At 42.6% G+C, this 20,000-nt stretch overlaps 1 protein-coding gene and 1 non-coding gene across 2 annotated transcripts in view; both read right to left on the bottom strand.

Moving 5' to 3' along the window:
* pkd1l3 (polycystic kidney disease 1-like 3) overlaps positions 1 to 1,522 on the bottom strand; it is a 13,817-nt gene extending 12,295 nt beyond the window's left edge. The window contains exon 1 of the mRNA XM_088993213.1: positions 1,385 to 1,522. Within this exon, the coding sequence (XP_088849339.1) occupies positions 1,385 to 1,507 (123 nt within the window). The 5' untranslated portion in view covers positions 1,508 to 1,522. The remainder of the gene's footprint in view (positions 1 to 1,384) is intronic.
* Positions 1,523 to 19,767: 18,245 nt separating this feature from the next.
* On the bottom strand, positions 19,768 to 19,839 carry trnaw-cca (transfer RNA tryptophan (anticodon CCA)). The gene has a single exon. It is a non-coding gene; the product is annotated as a tRNA-Trp (tRNA).
* Positions 19,840 to 20,000: the final 161 nt, after the last annotated feature.

The raw sequence follows: 20,000 nt of genomic DNA, 5'->3' as shown, positions 1-20,000 counted from the left end.
CAAATCTGGCCCGCAACATCATTTTGTTTGGCCAACGAAAGGAAATAAAACTTTCATGATACTTCTAAATTCCAAACCAAATTTTCAAATTGTCCCATGTAAACCACAATAACTGTCGTTATTCTTGACTTCAGATTTGAAAACTAGTTATTCATTCATTTGTTGTGCGCTCTACAAGTAATATGTTAAGGGGATGAAACATTCTAATGGCTTCCCCAAATTCATAACGGCCCCCGGCAGGAAACCGTAACTACATGTGGCCTGGAGCAAAAAATGACTGTACTCTCGTTGTAAAGCAAGAGTGCCTGTGCTTTAACATCATGCGAGCAACTTTAAAGGACAACCGACGTCTCCGGACAAGTTGTGTCCATAATTTGTAAAATGGCTTCAAATGACTTCTACTGGGCCTATTTTAATAAGATTCCACCGCATATAGCTATATTTTACATTTTAAGACTCGCTCTGAACATTCAGGAAGTCTTGTTTTTGAGTTGGTGACGAGTACTTACGTGACGTCAGAAAAGGACCGCCTCCTCACCGTACAAAAGACGCATTGTAGCGTCTTTCCATCACGTCAATGTATTTTGCTGTACTGTTTTTTTTTTAACCGTGTGTTACATACAAAAGCCGCCAGCAGAGGGAGTCCAAGCTCCATGAAACGAATATATCAGCATGTGGAAACGGGCTGCTTCATTCCTCACAGCTCGGTGGCCATTTCATTGCCTCTTTTTGGGTGAGACATCCCCCCTGCCCGTTTGCCTCAAAATGACACGGAATAAATTCTTTAATCGATTTCAAACATGTATTGTTTCCTCTTAAGAACTATTTGAATCATATTCATAACTGGATTTTTCACAAGAAAGCATATTATCCGAATCTGAAGCCATTGTTTTTATTCTCCAGCAATGCAAGACGTCTTGGCGTGACGTCACGAACTGGGGGCGGGACTTTCTGAAAATGCCCATTTCGCAGCTCATTTTTTTGCAGATTTTGGACACTTTAAGTCATTTTTATTGGTGTTTTGCATTTTATTAAAAATATCATACTGCGTGTTTTTGGTATTTTAGATGCTATAAAACGTTTTTCTGGTGTCAGTTAAAAAACAAAAAAAAGTGACGTCGGTTGTCCTTTAAAATCACCATATCCAAATGTTCTAACATCGTGATGTCTTTATTTAATTAATTTATGGGAATAAATGTGATGTTTGGTTTGAAAATGAGTCGCTCTGTCCGGAAAGTCATTGATGAAATTGACACTGAAATCATATTAAAATGAACAACATCAAAGGAAATGATTTTGTACATCTTTGTAGTTTTCCTTTCACTCCTTTTCTAAGATGCACGCATACTCCGGTGCTGTGAACCTTGACCTATCGCAGCTGTACCTCTATCATCTCTGTGAGGTTGGACAACTCAATGTCTGACTCTCCATCACTCAGCAAAAGGCTGCAAACTGTTCCAGAGATGTTGTCATCAGTTGGATGGGGATTGATCGAGAATGTAGCCATCTGACAAGCAAGACAACCACTGAAACATTGCCATTTATGACAACAAAGACAAGCCAAAGGCGCACATACACACCTGAGCAATGATTTTTTCATATTGGCCAATGTGACTTTGAAGAACAGAATATGGGGGCATGATGATGAACTCACCATCTTCCACTGAGCCCAGAATGACATTACTGAGGTATTCAGGGTTGTGACTGAGTGAAAATAGGGAATCACAATTTTCAAGTTTCTCTCATTTGAGTGCCATCACCAAAGTCAGAACCAACCTGCTCACATAAATGGTGCCTGTTGAGTGCGTGACGACGATTCTTTCTGGTGTTGCTGTACCCAGTAGGACTGAAATGGTCCGAAAAACCTCAAATATATCTTCAAACAGGGACTGGGGATGTAAGGATATGTTACTATTTTGCAGGAGCAACAGTAGTTAATTATTACGACTTTCTTTTTTGTCGAAAGCTACTATGCATCCTGTGTAAACTTACAGTAGGGTTAGGGTTCGCCTGGATGTCACATTTGTTCATGGACATGTCAAAGATGCTCATACTGCAGCCAATGATGTGAGTTATGATGTCAATGTTTTCGATGGCAAGGTCAGGGGTCAGATTTTGAGTGCCTTTCAACAAATACAGAATGAATCCATCCTGAAACGTATGAGAAGAGAGTTTACAGTGGAGCCGAAGCATTAGCGGTAGTGAGTAGAGAATAATAATTAAAAAAAAAAAACAATATTGTTCTTGTTGACAGAAAAGAGTGTTTTTCAATTCACTTTGTATTTAAGGCAGAGTAGTGATTTGAACATCGAAATATGTAGATACTTTAAAATGTGCCTGACAATCGTAATCGTACAATCTGTTCATCAAAGCAGACAGAACATTGAGTAACCCACCCTTCTTTCATCCGTTGGCTCTCCTGCCTCTGTTTCCATTCGCATGAGTTCATTGTCAGCTTCCTTTGGCAGATAAACCATAAATGTGAGTCTGATGTGCTTCAGACAACTTTATATTAAGTCAAATCCACCAAATAAAAAAAGCATACCAAAAGAAGGTTTACAATGTTATGGATATGGGGAGCCATCGGGTGTTCACTCCTTTTGAACCCTGGAAGAGGGTGCGGTTGACAGTGTCAAAGAACAGAAGCAAAAAGTTTTAATTCTGATTTTCAGTTTTTTTCAACAGTATCACTTACGTTGTGTGGATACCAAATTTTCCTTGTAACCATGAGCAAAAACAGCACATTATTAAAATTTGGACTTGACTTTCTATTGTCAGCAAAATGTGTTTCTCACCTGAATGTTTTGTGATGACTGCAAACCTTTTAAAAAAAAGACAATAAGTGTTGGAATTTGAAAGTTCGCACAGGTAGGCGATGACAATATGCAGAATCAAAAGGGGAGTTAGTTGTTCAAGGTTTGGTGACACCTACTGTGGGTGCAGAGGAAACCACGTTTCTGGTTGCAGTCGGATGCTCTCACAAGCTGAAACGGGTTCTGCTTCATGTACGTGCAGCCAGTAGCGTCTTTGAAAGCAACAATATTTTCTGTGGGATCTGTTCATAAAGATGCACCCACACACTTTTCTGTGTATATAGACACACCGGTCATTTTCATTTTAATGGTCTCTCAAAAGTAACCATTGACACTTTTTAGTATTTTGAAGAAAACTGTTACTGATGATTAATTACAGTTCCATATCCATCTAAATTGTTTGCGAAAAAGCTTTCATAGCTTTCCTGTATTGGGAACCATGTTTTTTAAATTTTTCTCCCCAAACGTATTTGCAGCCTGGCTTCATAGCGCACATATAACATATTCCAGAGTTATACAACTGCACACAGAAATATGGCAGAGATCTCAATCTGATCTGCTCTACTTCTCTTAAACAACAATAAGATTTGTGAAATGTACAAAGGTGTATCCCTCGTGTGACTTGTCTCTGTTTCCTTTCGAGTCATAGAAGATGGTTCTAAAACTCTTATATACAGTGATACCTTGGCTTACGAACGCTTTAGCTAACGAACTCTTCACCTTACGTACATTAAATTCGCGAGAATATAATCTTGGCATACACACAGCGCGCCACTGTGGCTGGCGGACTAGTTTTCGGCGGAAAACACCAAACCACAGGGCCGAATAGCACCGCGGTGGCTGCCGGACTACTTTTCCACATCCCCTTTCTCTGAGTGCATACGTGGCATATATTCAAGGATACATTTGTTCTTATGGGACCGAAAAAGACCCCACCACAGGCTCATTTTCAGCCGAAGAGGACACATTTATTATACATAAAATAAGGTATATTTTGTGTAATTTTAAGGCTTATTTAGTCGAAAATTATGTTTTATGGGGACCTGGGAACGCATTATTCTCATTTTAATGGTTTCCTATGGCAAATTGTTTGTAAGACACACATTTAACCTTACACACACTTTCTGGGAACCAATTAAGTTCATAAGCTGAGGTATCACTGAATCTCAAAGTTACTCAACTTGTCTGCGGATTTGTGAGATCGCAAGGAGAAATGTTTTGATCTGTTCAGTGTACTGTATTTTCACGATACATCAATTCATTCGCTGCCAGCCGATGTGCAAGTACTGTATGTGTCCACTCGTGTGCCAGGGTTTTTGTTATATTCACTCAAATTTCAGGACACATGTAGAATAGCGTTTTAGGACATTCAATGCTGCGTAAGAAACCTAAACCCTCTTTTTCATCAGAAAAAAAGTTTGTTGAGCTTATTTGGTTCTAGAGTTTTTCGCAGTGAAAGTGTGGGCGGCTGTACAAAAGGCATATGCTGTATCATGCATATCATTTCCCGAATAAATTTAGGACTGGTAGTGAATGAGTTCAAGAGTGTCGAGCACAGGTGTTAAAGTCAAGGCTCGAGGGCCAGATTTTACCCACCACACCATTTTGTGAGGCCGGGAAAGAAAATCAAGCACGTCAAGTTCCATGATGCTTACTAAAGTCTATAACAAAATATCAAATTGTGTAATGATATGTAATCCACAATAACAGTCATTATTCTTTACTTCTAATTATAAATCAATGAAAAGGTTTCTTCAGCCGTCATCTGTACTTCTTTGAAGGTGTCGGAACGTTGCGCTTCTTATCCAAGAAGCTTCTTGGATAAGAAGCTTCTTGATGGACCATTCCTGTACGACTGAGAGCCTACACAGACGTTCTGATTATAAAACGAGTTATTGATTAAGCGGTTGTGCGCTGTATGTGTAGTATGTAGAGGGGATGAAACATTCTAATGGTTTCCTCAAATTCATAACGGTCGTCCAAGTACAATGTGGCCCGCGACATAAATTAGCTTGACATCCCTGGCAAAGAGTGTCAGTTACGGGTGCGTTTTTTATCCAACGCATACACAAGAGGCAATGTATGATTGGATCTAAAAAAATATGCTAACATGAATGCACTACAGCATGTTTTTTTAATCAAAACCGTTTGATTGTATTTTAAGTATTTAATAATAATAATACATTTCATTTGTAAGCGCCTTTCAAAACTGTCATGGTCAATTTACAGTCAGGGGATGTTTTTCTGTGGATGAGCGGCGGAAGCCACACACGCCAATGTGACAGGTTGTAAATTATCGTATTTCCTATTTTGGTTACATTCGCGTAGTTCTATTGGTTTACAAATGATATATATCGAAAATGTTTATTTAAACATGGAACGTCTGCTTCGGTTCGTGTTTCGTGTCGGACCGATTTAGATCGTTGGACCGGAAATTGTTGTGCGCATACGTTTGCGATCGGGGCATTCGAAGTAAACCACTGTTGAGTCAAGACGTATCACATTGCTTGTCTTGTGTTTTTTTTCTGGATCCCACAACACCGTATCTCCCTTACTATAGTGGAGAGCGCAACATTTTGGAGGCACCGCTGGGATATTTGCGTTCGAGTGTTGTCTACTCGCCGTGGGTAGAAGCTCGCGCCGAATATCCCCAATCAACCCAGTCGGAGTGGCGTCGCCGTTTACTGGTTTGTTTCTACATGTGCATCTCTGTGCGTACAGCCACCACTAGAGGGCACTGGAAGACTTTGAAGTGAATCCGGCCAGCTGAACTGCGTCTACCCTCTCGAAAATGACGTTAGAGGAATTACAGTTGGACATCAAAGGCAAGTTATTTGGACTGAATTTTCGACAGTTGTCAGAGTTATGTGCTGAAATCCAAATATCTGGACTGGAAAGAGAGCAACTTACAGGAAAGACTCGAGGCCAACTAATTAATATTGTGTCAACCTACATTGAAAGAGCTGAATTAGAGCTAGAAGATGGAGGAATGTCAGATTTGCTACGTGTAAAGGACTTGATTGAAAGTATAAAAGATTTTGAACTAGGAATAGCCAAACCAAGTGAAAAAGGTCGGGATGCAGTGCGAAAGAGAAGCATAGTGCCCCCAGACACTGCCCCCTGGCGCAAAGATTTCAAAATATCTGGACAAATAGGGGAACTCGGACAAAAAGATAAACTCACATTTCCTAATTTGGTCAGACAGATAGAAAGTGGGCTCAGTAAAGGCTACCAGGGGGATGAGATCATCGATGCAGTGGTTCGTGCCATAACAACAGGTCTGCAGTTGAGAAGCTACCTCGAAGGGAAAGAAAATCTTACCCTAACTTCTTTACGAAGGATTCTCCGATCTCACTGTCAAGAGAGAGGAGCCACTGAGTTGTACAAGCAGCTCTCATCGGAAGTGCAGAATAATAAAGAGTCCCCACAGAAATTTCTACTGCGTGCAATGGATCTTCGTCAAAGGATTCTTTTTGCATCTCAAGAAGCCGAATCAGGGGTGAAGTATGATCCCACGTTGGTCCAGAGTTTATTCCTGCACACAGTTCTGACGGGGTTACAGAGTGACAATGTAAAGAGTGACATGCAACCTTTCCTCCTGCTAACCACCACATCAGATGAAGTACTGTTAGAAAAATTAAACATGGCATGTGCAAATGAAAAAGAGCGACAGGAAAAAAAGAAAAATGCTGCTGCACGGGTGACAACGCTGAACACTGTCCAGTTAGATGACACACCAGTCCCGATTGGGAAGAAGACAGTCTTAAAGCAGAATACTGTTACTGTGCCGAATGAACTCCTTTCAGAGATCAAAGAGATGAGGTCAGAGATGATGCTGTTAAAAGAGCTGCGTGCAGAAGTGTCCCAGATCAAAGAGACTATTCAGAAACCAACAGCCACTTCTCAGCCCACCAGCGGAGGACCTGAACGCCTGCCTGACCACTACCCTGAACAGGTCGCCTTCATTCCACCTTCACAATATCAGGTAGATCCACCAGCCAGGCACTACTACACCCAGCACTCCCCATCAGCTCTTCAGCAGTACCACCCAGCACCAGGCCCCAGGCCGATGAGGGGGGCAGCACAGTTCCAGCAGCGGTTCGCCCCTCAGCAGTACTACATGTACCACCCAGCACCAGGCCCCAGGCCGATGAGGGGGGCAGCACAGTTCCAGCAGCGGTTCGCCCCTCAGCAGTACTACATGCCCCGTCGCCCTCAGCCCAGGTGTTATTCTTGTATTCAGACAGGTGAAGAATATTGTCAGCACTGTTTTAAATGTGGAAGTAGTGAACATTTCAGAGCAGGCTGCAAAGCACAGAACTCAGCTAGGAACCATGCTTTAAACTAGAAAGGGTTACCCCAGTGGGACATGGTGTGACCACAGAGACAGATAGGTCCCAGTATTACAGTGGTGCTATGAAAATGGAATGTAAGCCCCACACATGTGGCCCCGTTCAGAAGAGACATAAGCAGTCATTTGTCGAGCGTACAGATAAGAAACAGTGTGGCAAATTACCTTCGGTCAGGGAGTTAGTGGGAAAGAAATGTCTTATTCGGTGCTTTTTGGGTAACAAAAGGGTTGAAGCACTCTGGGACTCGGGGTCCCAGGTGTGTGCTGTAGATGAGTTATGGAAACAAACAAACTTACCTGACGTGTCATTGAAAAATGTGAATGAACTTATTGACCCTGATAACACTCTCAATATTGTGGCAGCTAATGGAACGGATATGCCTCGAGCTTTGTGACTCGTTGGTCTCAGTAAAGGCAGGTTCCATCCCTAGGATAGTTGTTAGTGTCCAGAACCCTACTAATCATGATATTAGGTTTCCAGTAAAGGCTATTATTGGTACAGTGCAGTCAGTAGGGTCTGTCTACCCAGCTAACATATTTAAAAGGGACCTTCCTTCAGCGGTTGTCAATGAGGTCCATGTCCAGAATACCACCATCGCTCTCAGTGAGCAGTGGGACCTCCCAATTGACCTTTCTCATTTGGACGAAGATAAAAGAAAGACCGTTCAGCAGATGTTGAGAGAGGAATCGGCATCATTTTCAAAATCGGACGACGACATAGGGTGTGTGGAAAACCTACAAATGGACATTTTGTTGAAAGACACTGAGCCCGTTTCAAAGACATATGTCTGTCCCAAAGCCAATGTACAGAGAGGTGAAAGATTATTTACAGGACTTGATAGCGCAGGGGTGGGTGGAAAAGTCCACTTCCTCCTACTCATCCCCTGTCGTCTGTGTCAGGAAAAAAGATGGTACACTGCGCTTATGTATTGATTACAGAGAGCTGAACCGGAAAACACACCCTGACCGGCACCCCACCCACGGGTACAGGACGTGGTGGATAGCCTTGGGGGTAACACCATCTTCTCGCTGCTGGACCAAGGCAAAGTATACCACCAGGGGTTCATGTCCAAAGGGAGCCGACACCTGACTGCCTTCGTGACCCCTTGGGGCCTTTATGAATGGATTCGAATTCCGTTTGGACTCATGAATGCACCAGCAGCGTTCCAGCGGTGTATGGAACAATGTCTGGAGGGGTTACGGGACGAAATATGTGTCCCCTATCTTGATGACATTCTTGTTTTCAGCGGGACATTTGACAACCACGTTGAGGACGTCAGACAAGTGTTGCGACGTCTCAGGGAAAATGGAATAAAACTCAAAGCCCGAAAGTGTGACCTCTTCAAGCCGGAAGTGAGGTACCTCGGCAGGATTGTCTCTGCTGAGGGGAGCCGAATGGACCCGGCAGATACAGCAGCAGTGCGTGCCCTGAAAAACAAGCAGCCAGGCACTGTCGGTGAGCTTCGAGCCATTTTGGGACTATTAAGCTATTATAGGCAATACATCAAAGATTTCTCTTGTATCGCTAGTCCCTTGTATGCTTTGCTTAAAGCCCCTCTGAATGTTGAGACTCAGCAGCATCAAAGACAAAAATGGAAAGTGAGACATAACAGTGTGTCTTCCAACACACGTATTGAGTGGAGTGATGAGCATCAGTCAGTGTTAGAGCAGCTAATAGACTGTTTAGTTCAACCACCAGTTTTAGGTTTTCCTGACTTCGCGCATCCTTTCATTTTGCATACAGATGCCTCTAACCGGGGTTTAGGTGCTGTGTTGTACCAAAGACAAAATGGCAAACTTCGCGTGATAGCCTATGGCTCTCGGACATTAACTGCAGCTGAGAAGAATTATAACTTACACTCGGGCAAGTTGGAATTTTTGGCGCTTAAGTGGGCGATCACAGACAAGTTTCGTGATTATTTGTACTATGCACCATTCTTCACTGTGTATAGTGACAATAATCCACTCACTTATGTACTGTCGACTGCTAAGTTAAATGCAACTGGGTGCAGGTGGGTCGCAGAACTTTCTGATTTTAATTTTACTGTTAAATATCGTCCCGGTAAGGAAAATGTTGATGCAGACAGTTTATCTAGGATGCCCCTTGATATGGTAACATATATGGAAGGATGTACAAAAGAAATGTCATATGATGCTGTGAGTGCTGCCGTACAAGCGGTTGACCAACAGAACGAGTCTAGTGCAGCTTGGTCTATGGGAATCTCAGCTACGTGTGCCGAGGTGTCACTAAACACACCGATAGCCCCATTGACTGTTGGACAGATCAAGCTAGATCAAGAGACTGACCCCATTATAGGACATATTATTAGATACAAACTGGCGGAGACGAAACCGCTATGTACTGAACTAAGAAAGCATTGTCCTCAAGTTGTTTGTCTTGTGAGGGAATGGGACAAGCTACACTTTAATGACAGAGGTGTTTTGTACAGAAAAACGGCAAACAGAACCCAACTACTGCTTCCTGAAAAACACAAGGTGACAGTGTTAAAAGAGCTGCATGATGAAATGGGCCACCATGGTGTAGAAAGGACTCTTTCCTTGGTAAGGGATCGTTTTTACTGGCCCTTTATGCAAAAAGAAATAGAGGACTATGTGCTGAGAGAGTGTGTGTGCCTAAAACACAAAAAGCCCAACCGTGAGACCAGAGCCCCTCTCACTAATATTGTGACTACTCAGCCTTTTGAACTTGTCTCCGTTGACTTTTTGCATCTTGACAAATGTAAGGGTGGTTATGAATACGTGCTTGTGCTAGTAGACCATTTTACACGTTTCGCTCAAGTTTATGCTACAACGTCCAAATCTGGCAAAACAGCGGCAAACAAAATCTTTAATGACTATGCTTTAAAGTTTGGGTTCCCCCTTCGAATTCACCATGATCAGGGTGGTGAATTTGAAAATCAACTTTTTGCTCAACTGAAGGAATATTGTGGGGTTGCGGGTTCAAGGACAACCCCCTACCATCCACAGGGAAATGGACAGGTTGAACGATTTAATCGAACACTGATCCAGATGTTAAAGACACTGACAGAGAAACAAAAGAGTAACTGGAAAGACTCACTAAACAAACTCGTTTATGCTTACAACTGTACCAAAAGTGAGGTGACAGGGTTCTCACCTTTTTACTTACTTTATGGACGTTCACCACGTTTGCCAGTTGATATGTTGTTTAGTTTGAATCCAGACTCTAACCAGGGTGAAACCAACCAGAAGGACTATGTGAAGAAGTGGAAACAGGGCATGGAGGAAGCGTATGCGATCACGCAAGAAAATAACAACAAAGCTGCTGCCAGGAGTAAGAGACTATATGACAGTAAACTAAAGTATTCTACCCTGTTGCCCGGTGATCGTGTTCTGGTTCGAAACTTAACCCCACGTGGAGGTTCAGGCAAACTGAGAAACCACTGGGAGGATGTTGTTCATACAGTGGTTCGTCAAGTCAGCCAAGACATTCCAGTTTATGAGCTGCAACCTGAGAGGGGGAAGGGCAGATCTAGGATACTCCACCGCAATCTCTTGCTGCCATGTGATCATTTGCCATTAGAGACTTCACTACAGTCCCAGTCCAAGGAAAAGTCCACTCGGCAACGACCGAACAAGATGCCGGAAATGGATCCGGAAGAGGATGATGAGGAGGATGAGTATTATCCAGTGTTGCATCGCCAGAGCACCCGACCAGACTCACCAGAACCGCGGGACGTGAGCTTTGTGGAGACAACCCACCATGATGACAATCAACTGGGGAATGAACTGCCGGGGACAGAGCCGGGAGCTGCGGAAGTTGACCAATCTCAGGAGGGCAACATTGGTCCGGAAAATGATTCGCCTGTGACAGTGTGTCCCCCTTTTCCCCAGCCACCCCCCAGTAATCCTGATATTGGGGGAAATCAACGGGCACGACGAGAACACAGGAGACCCAAGGTATTCACGTATGATCGCCTTGGTTCGCCATCTTGCTACAATGTAGGGACAGTACCATATCATGGTGAACAGACAATGCCTTGGATGTATGGCGCACACCCCTATTATGCCACGAAATACTACAGAAATGGTTAATCGACACTTCGGTTTAATAGAACAGTGAGATGGAAACAAGAAGACCCCGATGAGCCCTGTATAAGTAAAACGGAATGTATGAAAAGAGTTCCAGTCTGTGAATTGTTGATTGTTATAATGTAAACAGAATGTATGAAAAGAGTTCCAGTCTGTAAACTGTTCATTATTATAGTTCATATTTGGATGCAGTTCATAATACCGTGCGTCATTGTTTTGGGCACGTCGTCCCGCGTATTTATGTATTTACTAGTACATATGTTGGGGACAACATCTATTTTGAGGGGGAGTATGTGACAGGTTGTAAATTATCGTATTTCCTATTTTGGTTACATTCGCGTAGTTCTATTGGTTTACAAATGATATATATCGAAAATGTTTATTTAAACATGGAACGTCTGCTTCGGTTCGTGTTTCGTGTCGGACCGATTTAGATCGTTGGACCGGAAATTGTTGCGCGCATACGTTTGCATTAGATCGGGGCATTCGAAGTAAACCACTGTTGAGTCAAGACGTATCACATTGCTTGTCTTGTGTTTTTTTTCTGGATCCCACAACACCGTATCTCCCTTACTATAGTGGAGAGCGCAACACCAACATTCACTCAACCCGGAATAACTCAAATAGATAGAAAGCTAGCTAATAGCTAGCCCGATAGCTAGCTAATACTAGCTAGATAGCTCATTAGATAGCTAATAGATAGCCAGATAGCCAGCCAGATAGGTAATAGACAGCAGATAGATAGCTAGCTAGGTAGCCAGCTAGGTAGCCAGCCAGACAGCCAGCCAGACAGCTAGCCAGTCAGCCAGCCAGACAGCTAACATACAGCAAATTGATAGCCTATATGTATTTAACAATGTAATCACATCATTTATGATTGTTATTATTACAATACAATACAATACAATACATACGTTATATTGCGCTTTAACAACAATTACATATTATCGTTATTATTATTTATTGTTTTTATCACTACTCAAATTCATAAAACTCTGAACCTTGTGTATCCAAAGTGAACCACTGTCATGTTGATAGAGAAAGTTTCCTTTGTGTATTTGTTTTTACTAAATCACAAATACACAAAGGTGGTAGCATTTCTGAAACAATACACAGAGTGATTGCTTTTGCATATTTAGGGAGAAACTTAAAGGAGCAACGGATGTTGAAATTCATGTCCAAGTTTCAGCGACTGACAAAAGAACAAAAATGTACCGTCGTCACCCAACAGGTCTTCCAGGTTGTCCTCGCGGACTTTCTGCCCCAGCCACCAGGTGAGATTGCCGATGCTTCTCCGCCTGGTGAAGTCGCTCAGAAACATTTTGATGTCATCATTTAACTCTCTCAGCAGGTGTCCTCCTCGCTGTGCGCAGCTGCTGATTGCTTGTGTCCAAGATTTTGAGTCTACCCAAATCTCATAACAAATATTTTGGAAAACATGTTCATAGGGATGGGGTCTTCCATCAGGTTGACAGAATTCCGTTGGTTCGGTTAAATATCCAGAAGCTACCCACGAAAAGATGGCAAGTCTAATGAACATGTTTGCTCTGTTTAGATATTTGTTAACTCGGGCACACAAGAAAGGCTGGAGCAGCAACTGGCCAAGGTTACTTCTATCAACGCATGTAAAGCAGAACACTTTCTCCAGGGAAATGCTGCCTGTGTTGTCAGTACTTTAGGAAAATCACATCAAACATTCAAACAAGATGTAAAATGAAAGTTGACTTCAACGCTGCGAAGGATTGATAGACGGATAGATGGCTTTGATCAGCTTTCAATAGCAATTTGATTGGGGAAGAGCCATTCTATGAGGAATGCTATACAGAACAATACAGTAGGATTGTTTACATTGACATGCAAATCTAACTCTCAATCAATCGCCTTCTTAATCATTAAATCATTCCCTGCCAGACGATGTGCAAAAATGTGTACGTTCCAGTGCCAGGGTTTTTGTCATTTTCATTCAAATTGCAGGATCCACAAAATATTGAGTTTTCGGATTACATAAACATTCAATGCAGCGTAAGAAACCTTGTACTCGTTAATGCTGCCCCTTCGCGGAAGGGAAAAAAAATTCCAGAGGTCTGACCAGCGCTTTATCGGCACCTCCTCAAGAAAAACCAAAACACGAAGAAATTCCAGAATGGTGCTCCATGTCATATTTTCAATTCCAGAGTAAATTGCGGAATGGCAGTGAATGAGTGAATTTGGCCTATCTATCAACATCTGTAGCTAAATCGGAAAGATGGACAAAAAATTCCAGAAAGAATATTTCATTTAGGGCGACCCGGTAGTCCAGTGGTTAGTGCATTGACTTCACAGGGGTCGTGGGTTCAATCCCACCTGCAGCCTCCCTCAGTGGAGTTTTCTTGTTTTCAATGGGCCTGTGTGGATTTTCTCCTGGTCCCCCCACAATCCAAAAACATGCATGGCACGCTGAGTCAACACTCCAAGTTGTCCTTCGGTGTGAGTGTGAGCGTGAACGGCTGTTGGGTTCTGTGTGGCTTGCGATTGGCTGGCAGCCAGTTCAGGGTGCCCGAAGACGACTGGGATAGTCTCCAGCAACCCCCGCAACCCTGGTGAGGATAAGCAGATGTGAAAATGAATGAATGAAAAGGTGTCAGAAGTATTTCCAGAGGAAGGACTATCTCTGCCAACCTGTTAACGTGTATAAGAGGTTCACTGTTGCAATGTATCACCTGACTTTATTTTGAATTTCCGGACAAAGTAGTGTGAATTTGGCTCATTACGGAGTGTCGACAAAAAGACATGATAGCATGAAATTGTTTGAGATAGTGGACATAATGGTCAACTTTCTCTTTGACAGCAAACTAGTCAAATAAGCATTTGGGATTATTTTTTTACTCACAGATAATGTTGACGCTTTGGCTTGTTGTCATGGTATAAATAGCAAAATAACAAACCGATCAAATGTAGATTATTATTCACAGTATTATGTTGAAATAAAGTAACAAAAGAAAGTTGATTTTATTCATGCCAACCTGGTGACCATCATGAGTTGGTATGAAGGAATGATTTACCGTATTTTCTGGTGTATAAGGCACACCGGAGTATAAGACGTACCCTCAATGAATGGTGTCTTTTCAAACTGTTTCCATATATAAGGCACACCGGACTATAATGCAGACCTTCAGTGAATGAAAAAGGTTTTCCAAATATAATATAGAAATATATGAAAGTGTTCCAAATATAAGGCATACCACATAAGGCACTCCAGTAGAGACTGGGTTACACACTCCTTCTTCTACAGGGGAAAATGGAGTCGGTGGCTGCTGACAGTAGTTGTGAGACCTGATGTGGCTCAATATTACTTCACATATAAGGCACATCTATCTGCGTATGAGGCGCAGGGTCATCTTTTGAAGAAAATCAAGGCTTTTGGGTGTGCCTTATACCCCAAAAAATGCAATAAATACCACTAGCAGCTGTAGGAGCAACTCTGAGGACCAATCATTTGAATGAATGGATGAGGTTGCCAATGAGCACGTTAGTCAATTTGCAACCTTCTGGCCTCCCTGTCTAGAATTTACATGCTTTCCCAGTGTCTGAGTGTGTATTCTCCCAGTACCTCAGTTTCCTTCCTCATTCCAAAAACTCTGGACTACTTTTCGTTATTCTTAAAATGAAACACACGGCCGAGAATTTTTTGATGTAAGAGTATGTACATTAAATGTCTGCCTCAGTTTCTCCATCCTTGCCATATCATTGCTTCTCTGGCCTCAATTCATTTGTGACGATATATATACCACCTTGGGGCTTTGGAGAGCTTCAACATGGCAATAAACATGAAAAAAGATGTATCAGATTGAATCCAATCGTAATTCACTGGATCCAATGGAAACAAGTTGTTCCATTTGAAAACGTCATCTTTCTCAATAATCAAGATACCATTATCAAGATATGCATTGAATTGTCTTTGACAAGTGAGATGCATAGCCCTAGTATGAATTCACATTCCATACCACATGTCCTCATTTGGGTAAAATGAAATCTATGCCTTTTTCATTTGGATAGGAATATCAATTTCCAGAAAAAGTGACTCAAAAACGACAGTCTTTCATCTGCAATACGAAAAAACTATCACTTGTGAGATGATTTCCAGGCATGGTTTGAGTTCATAGTTGCAGGAGGACACCCAGTGTAAATAGAAATGGCGTCGATTCAAGTCAAACGTTCTGTCCCCAAAGGCCAGAACCAATTAGCCATTTTGCAACTGTTTATTTATGTCAGGAATTAAAGTGTCACTGCTGAGTGCCAGAAAAGGCTGACATTGACCAAATGTGTGGCTATAAAACCATGCCCCTTGTCACACAAATGAGAACAATTAAGTGACCGTAGACATCAATCGAGAATGATGCAACAAATTTGCAACAAAATGCGGTAAGCTAAAATGTATTTACTGAATACCAATTCACTTGAATGTATTTTGTGATTTAGATTGGGATCAATGGCGGCCCGGTAGTCGAGTGGTTAGTACACCGGCTTCACAGTGCAGAGGTTGCCGGTTCGCGTTCCGGTCCGGCCTCCCTGTGTGGAGTTTGCATTTTCTCCCCGGACCCGCGTGGGTTTTCTCCGGGTCCTCCGGTTTCCTCCCACACTCCAAAAACATGCATGGCAGGCCGATTGACCACTCCAAATTGTCCCTAAGTGTGAGTGTCAGAGTGACTGTTGTATGGCTTCGTGTGCCCTGTGATTGGCTGGCAACCAATTCAGGGTGTCCCCCGCCTCGTGCCCGAAGACAGCTGAGATAGGCTCCAGCAACCCCCGCGACCCTAATGAGGAATAAGCGGTACGGAAAATGAGATGAGACATTGGGATCAATCCACTCATGAAAATAATCAATTTGTTATGTAGCAGTAAACACTGATTTTTCCTCAGAAGATTAAACTATTGAATGATTCTCTTGTTTTAGCTTTAGGTGGTATTGAACGTTAACTTCCGATGTGATTGTTTGAAGGTTTTCTCTGGCTGCGCTCCTCTCTTGTATGTGTATCTATCTGGTCGATTTGACGCACAACGAGGACACGATAAAACTATTGTTGTCAGGTAGCACACACACACAAAATTATTATCTGACAAAATTATGAAGATGTATCCTTTGAAAACCAGCATGACTTAGCCGCAAAATTGGATGGCAAAAATATTCAGCCGTCTTAAGAGATAGTTGTGAAAATCATCCTTAGCTTGCATTGCTATAGAAACAGTCACACAAACATTGCACGGATTTTCATTTGCACTCGCAGCAGCAGCCCAAGTCAAACTCTGTGTGTATCGGTGACGTGTAGGCGGCTCTCAGTCAACACATGCTGAACCAACCAAATGAAATACAAACACCTGATTTTCATGACCGAGGCATTGTGCCAAGCATTCATCCCTTGCCCAGTATCTGCTACACGCAGCAGTACACACACACACACACACACACACACGCACACACACACACGCACACACACACACACACACACACACACACACACACACACACACACACACACACACACACACACACACACACACACACACACACACACACACACACACACACACACACACACACACACGCACACGCACACACACACACACACACACACACACACACACACACACACACACACACACACACACGCACACAAACACACACGGACACGGACACGCAAACACACGCACACAAACACACACGGACACGGACACGCAAACACACGCACACAAACACACACGGACACGGACACGCAAACACACGCACTCACTCACACGAAGTGTGTACGGTGTGTAAAGGCACAAGCGATTTGTAGGGCACAAATAGGAGGCCAGACCAAGAAAAAGTTGTTTCAAGGACAAGGTGAACCTGCTGCAGGATAATTATGTATCTTAAGAGTAGCTCAAAACTGCTCATGATGTTATCAATTTCAAGTATTTTCTCCATTTGCTATTCATTTATCATTCACTAGATGTAGCAGGGAGGCCCTTTCGTCGTTTGGTTAGTTTCTTGGCCTCACAGTGCAGAGGTGCAGGGTTGGAATTTGTGGTGTTTCCATATTGTTGTGTTGCATATGTATGGGTATTGTTCAATGCATGTAGCAGCATGGAGGGTCTGTCCTCAGCAATAGGTTTCTCCTACAGCCTTGGTAGTGAGAAAGAGGATAGAGGAAAATTCCTGCACGACGAAGTTGGTCACAATCATATTTTAGGAATTGCGTCAAGTCACACTGCGTTGTGGTGGAGGACCCCAAAAAGCAGGCAAGAGGAAGGAACAGGGCGAAGTTGACGAATTGTATTAAAACACAGAGAAAACTAAATCGTATCCAAACTGAACACAAAAGATTTCAAAGTAGCAAAACAAAAAAAAAAACGATCGATTTATATAACTCACAATAGAAGAATCAGCAACAAAAACATACGCCACCTGTTGGTCATGAACAGAAACACAGATTTGTGTTTATGACAGAATGCATGACAAATACGAATAGGGCTCAGCTGCATGCCTTTTCTGACTATTGCACATTGGAGAATATGGCCCGAAATGTCCGCATGTACAGTAAACGGTAATTGTCATCTTGCATGGCTGATGTTTACGGAATTTATACGTATGTGTCGAGGAAAAGGTTTCTTCAGTCATCATCTGTATTTGTTTGAAGGTGTCGGACGTTTTGCTCCTCATCCGAAGAGCTTCATCGGTGAACTAAAGTTGTGCTGGTATCTCTCTCTCTAGCTAATCTGATTGCATCTTTTGTCCTGTTTGATTACCTCTAATGGGAGCCTATGCCTGGCTCTGATGGCCCCATTAGCTGTGCTATCACCTCATTAGCATGACTAAGCCTATGTGGTAACGAACTAAGAAGTCTCTTGTAAGCACGGTCCAAATTAAACCTGAAATCCAAATGGCAATTTCGTGAAAGATTTAGCTGTTTTACAAAAACAAAGCTCTTCGGATGAGGAACAAACGTCCGACACCTTCAAAGAAGTACAGATGACGGCTGAAGAAACCTTTTACTGAGAGCCTACACAGACTTATACGCATGGAGTAACTACATAGGAATAAATAAAGTTGATGAGCCATCCAATTAAATTATGGGAAAGAGTCGTGGAAGCTAGACTAAGAGCAGAAGTGACCATTTATGAACAGCAGTAGGCCCAAAAAAGAGTATTAGAGATGCAGTATTTGCATTAAGGATGTTGATGTAGAAGTACACAAAAGTTCAGAGGGAACTGCTTTGTGTCTTTTTAGATCTGGAGAAAGCGTATGACAGGGCCATATATAGTGACTGTAAGACAGTGGTTAGGTGGGGGAGGTGGGACTCTATGTGGGGTCAGCTCTGAGCCCCTTCTTATTCGCTATGGTGATGGACACAGACCAATTTAGACACGAAACCCCATGGACTATGATGTTTGTAGATGACATTGCGATATCTTATGTAATGTTTTTAAAATGGTTGCAGACCTAACTGCGTACTGCCCTGCTTATTTTCCAGCTTCTAAGTTTTTGAGCGTGCGATCGAGACGTATGGTTGGCGGCACCCTGGCCCCTCATGTCCCATGGCAAGCCATGGTTTACCTTAATGACAATGTTTGCTAGATGGAGGCTATGCTGGTGGCGTGCTGATATCCAGCCACTGGGTTTTGACAGCTGGTAGGAATCTGTATGTCAATAAGACACGGCAGGCCACTCTCCGAAAGGATCCCATCATTCCCAAAGTGTATTTGGGAATTTCACATCGATCAGAAGCCACACTCTCCCAGGAGGTTGCTGTTGAGAAGGTGAGCATCAAAAATATTGTATTGATGGTAAAAACAAAAATATTTCAGGGATATACATTTGTATCTCCATTTCATGTACTTTTTCGGGCAAACTCAACAGACATATTTTTACATCAACACGGAAAAAAGATAAACCCAAATATTTTTTTAATGGTGTAGCAGGCGGTTCGGTGAACGAGTGGTTAGCGAATTGACCTCACAGTGGAGAGGTTGTGGTTTCAATCCCTTCTCCAGGTCCTCCGGTTTCCTCCCACGTTTCCAAAACTTGCATTACAGGTTGATTGAACACTCCAAACTGTCCATAGGTGTGAGTGTGAGTCCAGAGGGATATTGGCCTTGGCTCACATCGGGTTCAGGGCGTCCCCAGCCACCTGCTCAAAGACAGCTGGGATAGGCTACAGCATGTCCTCCGAACCTACATAAATCACACCAAACACGTCTGCTCTCAATGTAAGGAAGCCAAGAGGATTCGAGTGGCATTTTTGGGTTTGCTGAAATTAGTCAAAAACAAAATTTCAGTCGTAATGTGAGGTATATCTGTAATTTTCCAGTTGAAAAAAATTTGGTTGAGAACAAACGCATTTGAAAACCAAGGTATGACTGTGCTTATTACACTTTCAAAAACACACGGCTCGGTTGTATGAAACTGAGTAAGACCAGTTTTGAGCACAGGCTGTAAATTTGACCCGTCTGCCATTGGGATCTACGGAATTGACACATTTTCATTGTTCAAAAAGTCATTCTGCAAAACAAACCTGACCCTGACGTGATTTGAACACGCAACCTTCTGATCTGGAGTCAGACACGCTACCGTTGCGCCACAGAGTCACATGTTCTCTGGTCGAAAATCTGACATGCATCACATTTTAGTTAAAAAGTTCGCTACCATTTCAAGACTTATCTTGACGCTGTAGGTTCCTAAAGATGAGAAAAATTATGAATAAATAGAAGCAATACTTTTTATTTGAATGAAGCTGATGAAGTTTATT

The sequence above is a fragment of the Hippocampus bargibanti genome, linkage group LG03 (genome assembly GCF_051943395.1).
Source record: "Hippocampus bargibanti isolate YZ-2025 linkage group LG03, ASM5194339v1, whole genome shotgun sequence".
Lineage (NCBI taxonomy): Eukaryota > Metazoa > Chordata > Actinopteri > Syngnathiformes > Syngnathidae > Hippocampus > Hippocampus bargibanti.
Note: the sequence above shows the minus strand (reverse complement) of the source record. Positions and strands in the feature narration are given on the sequence as shown.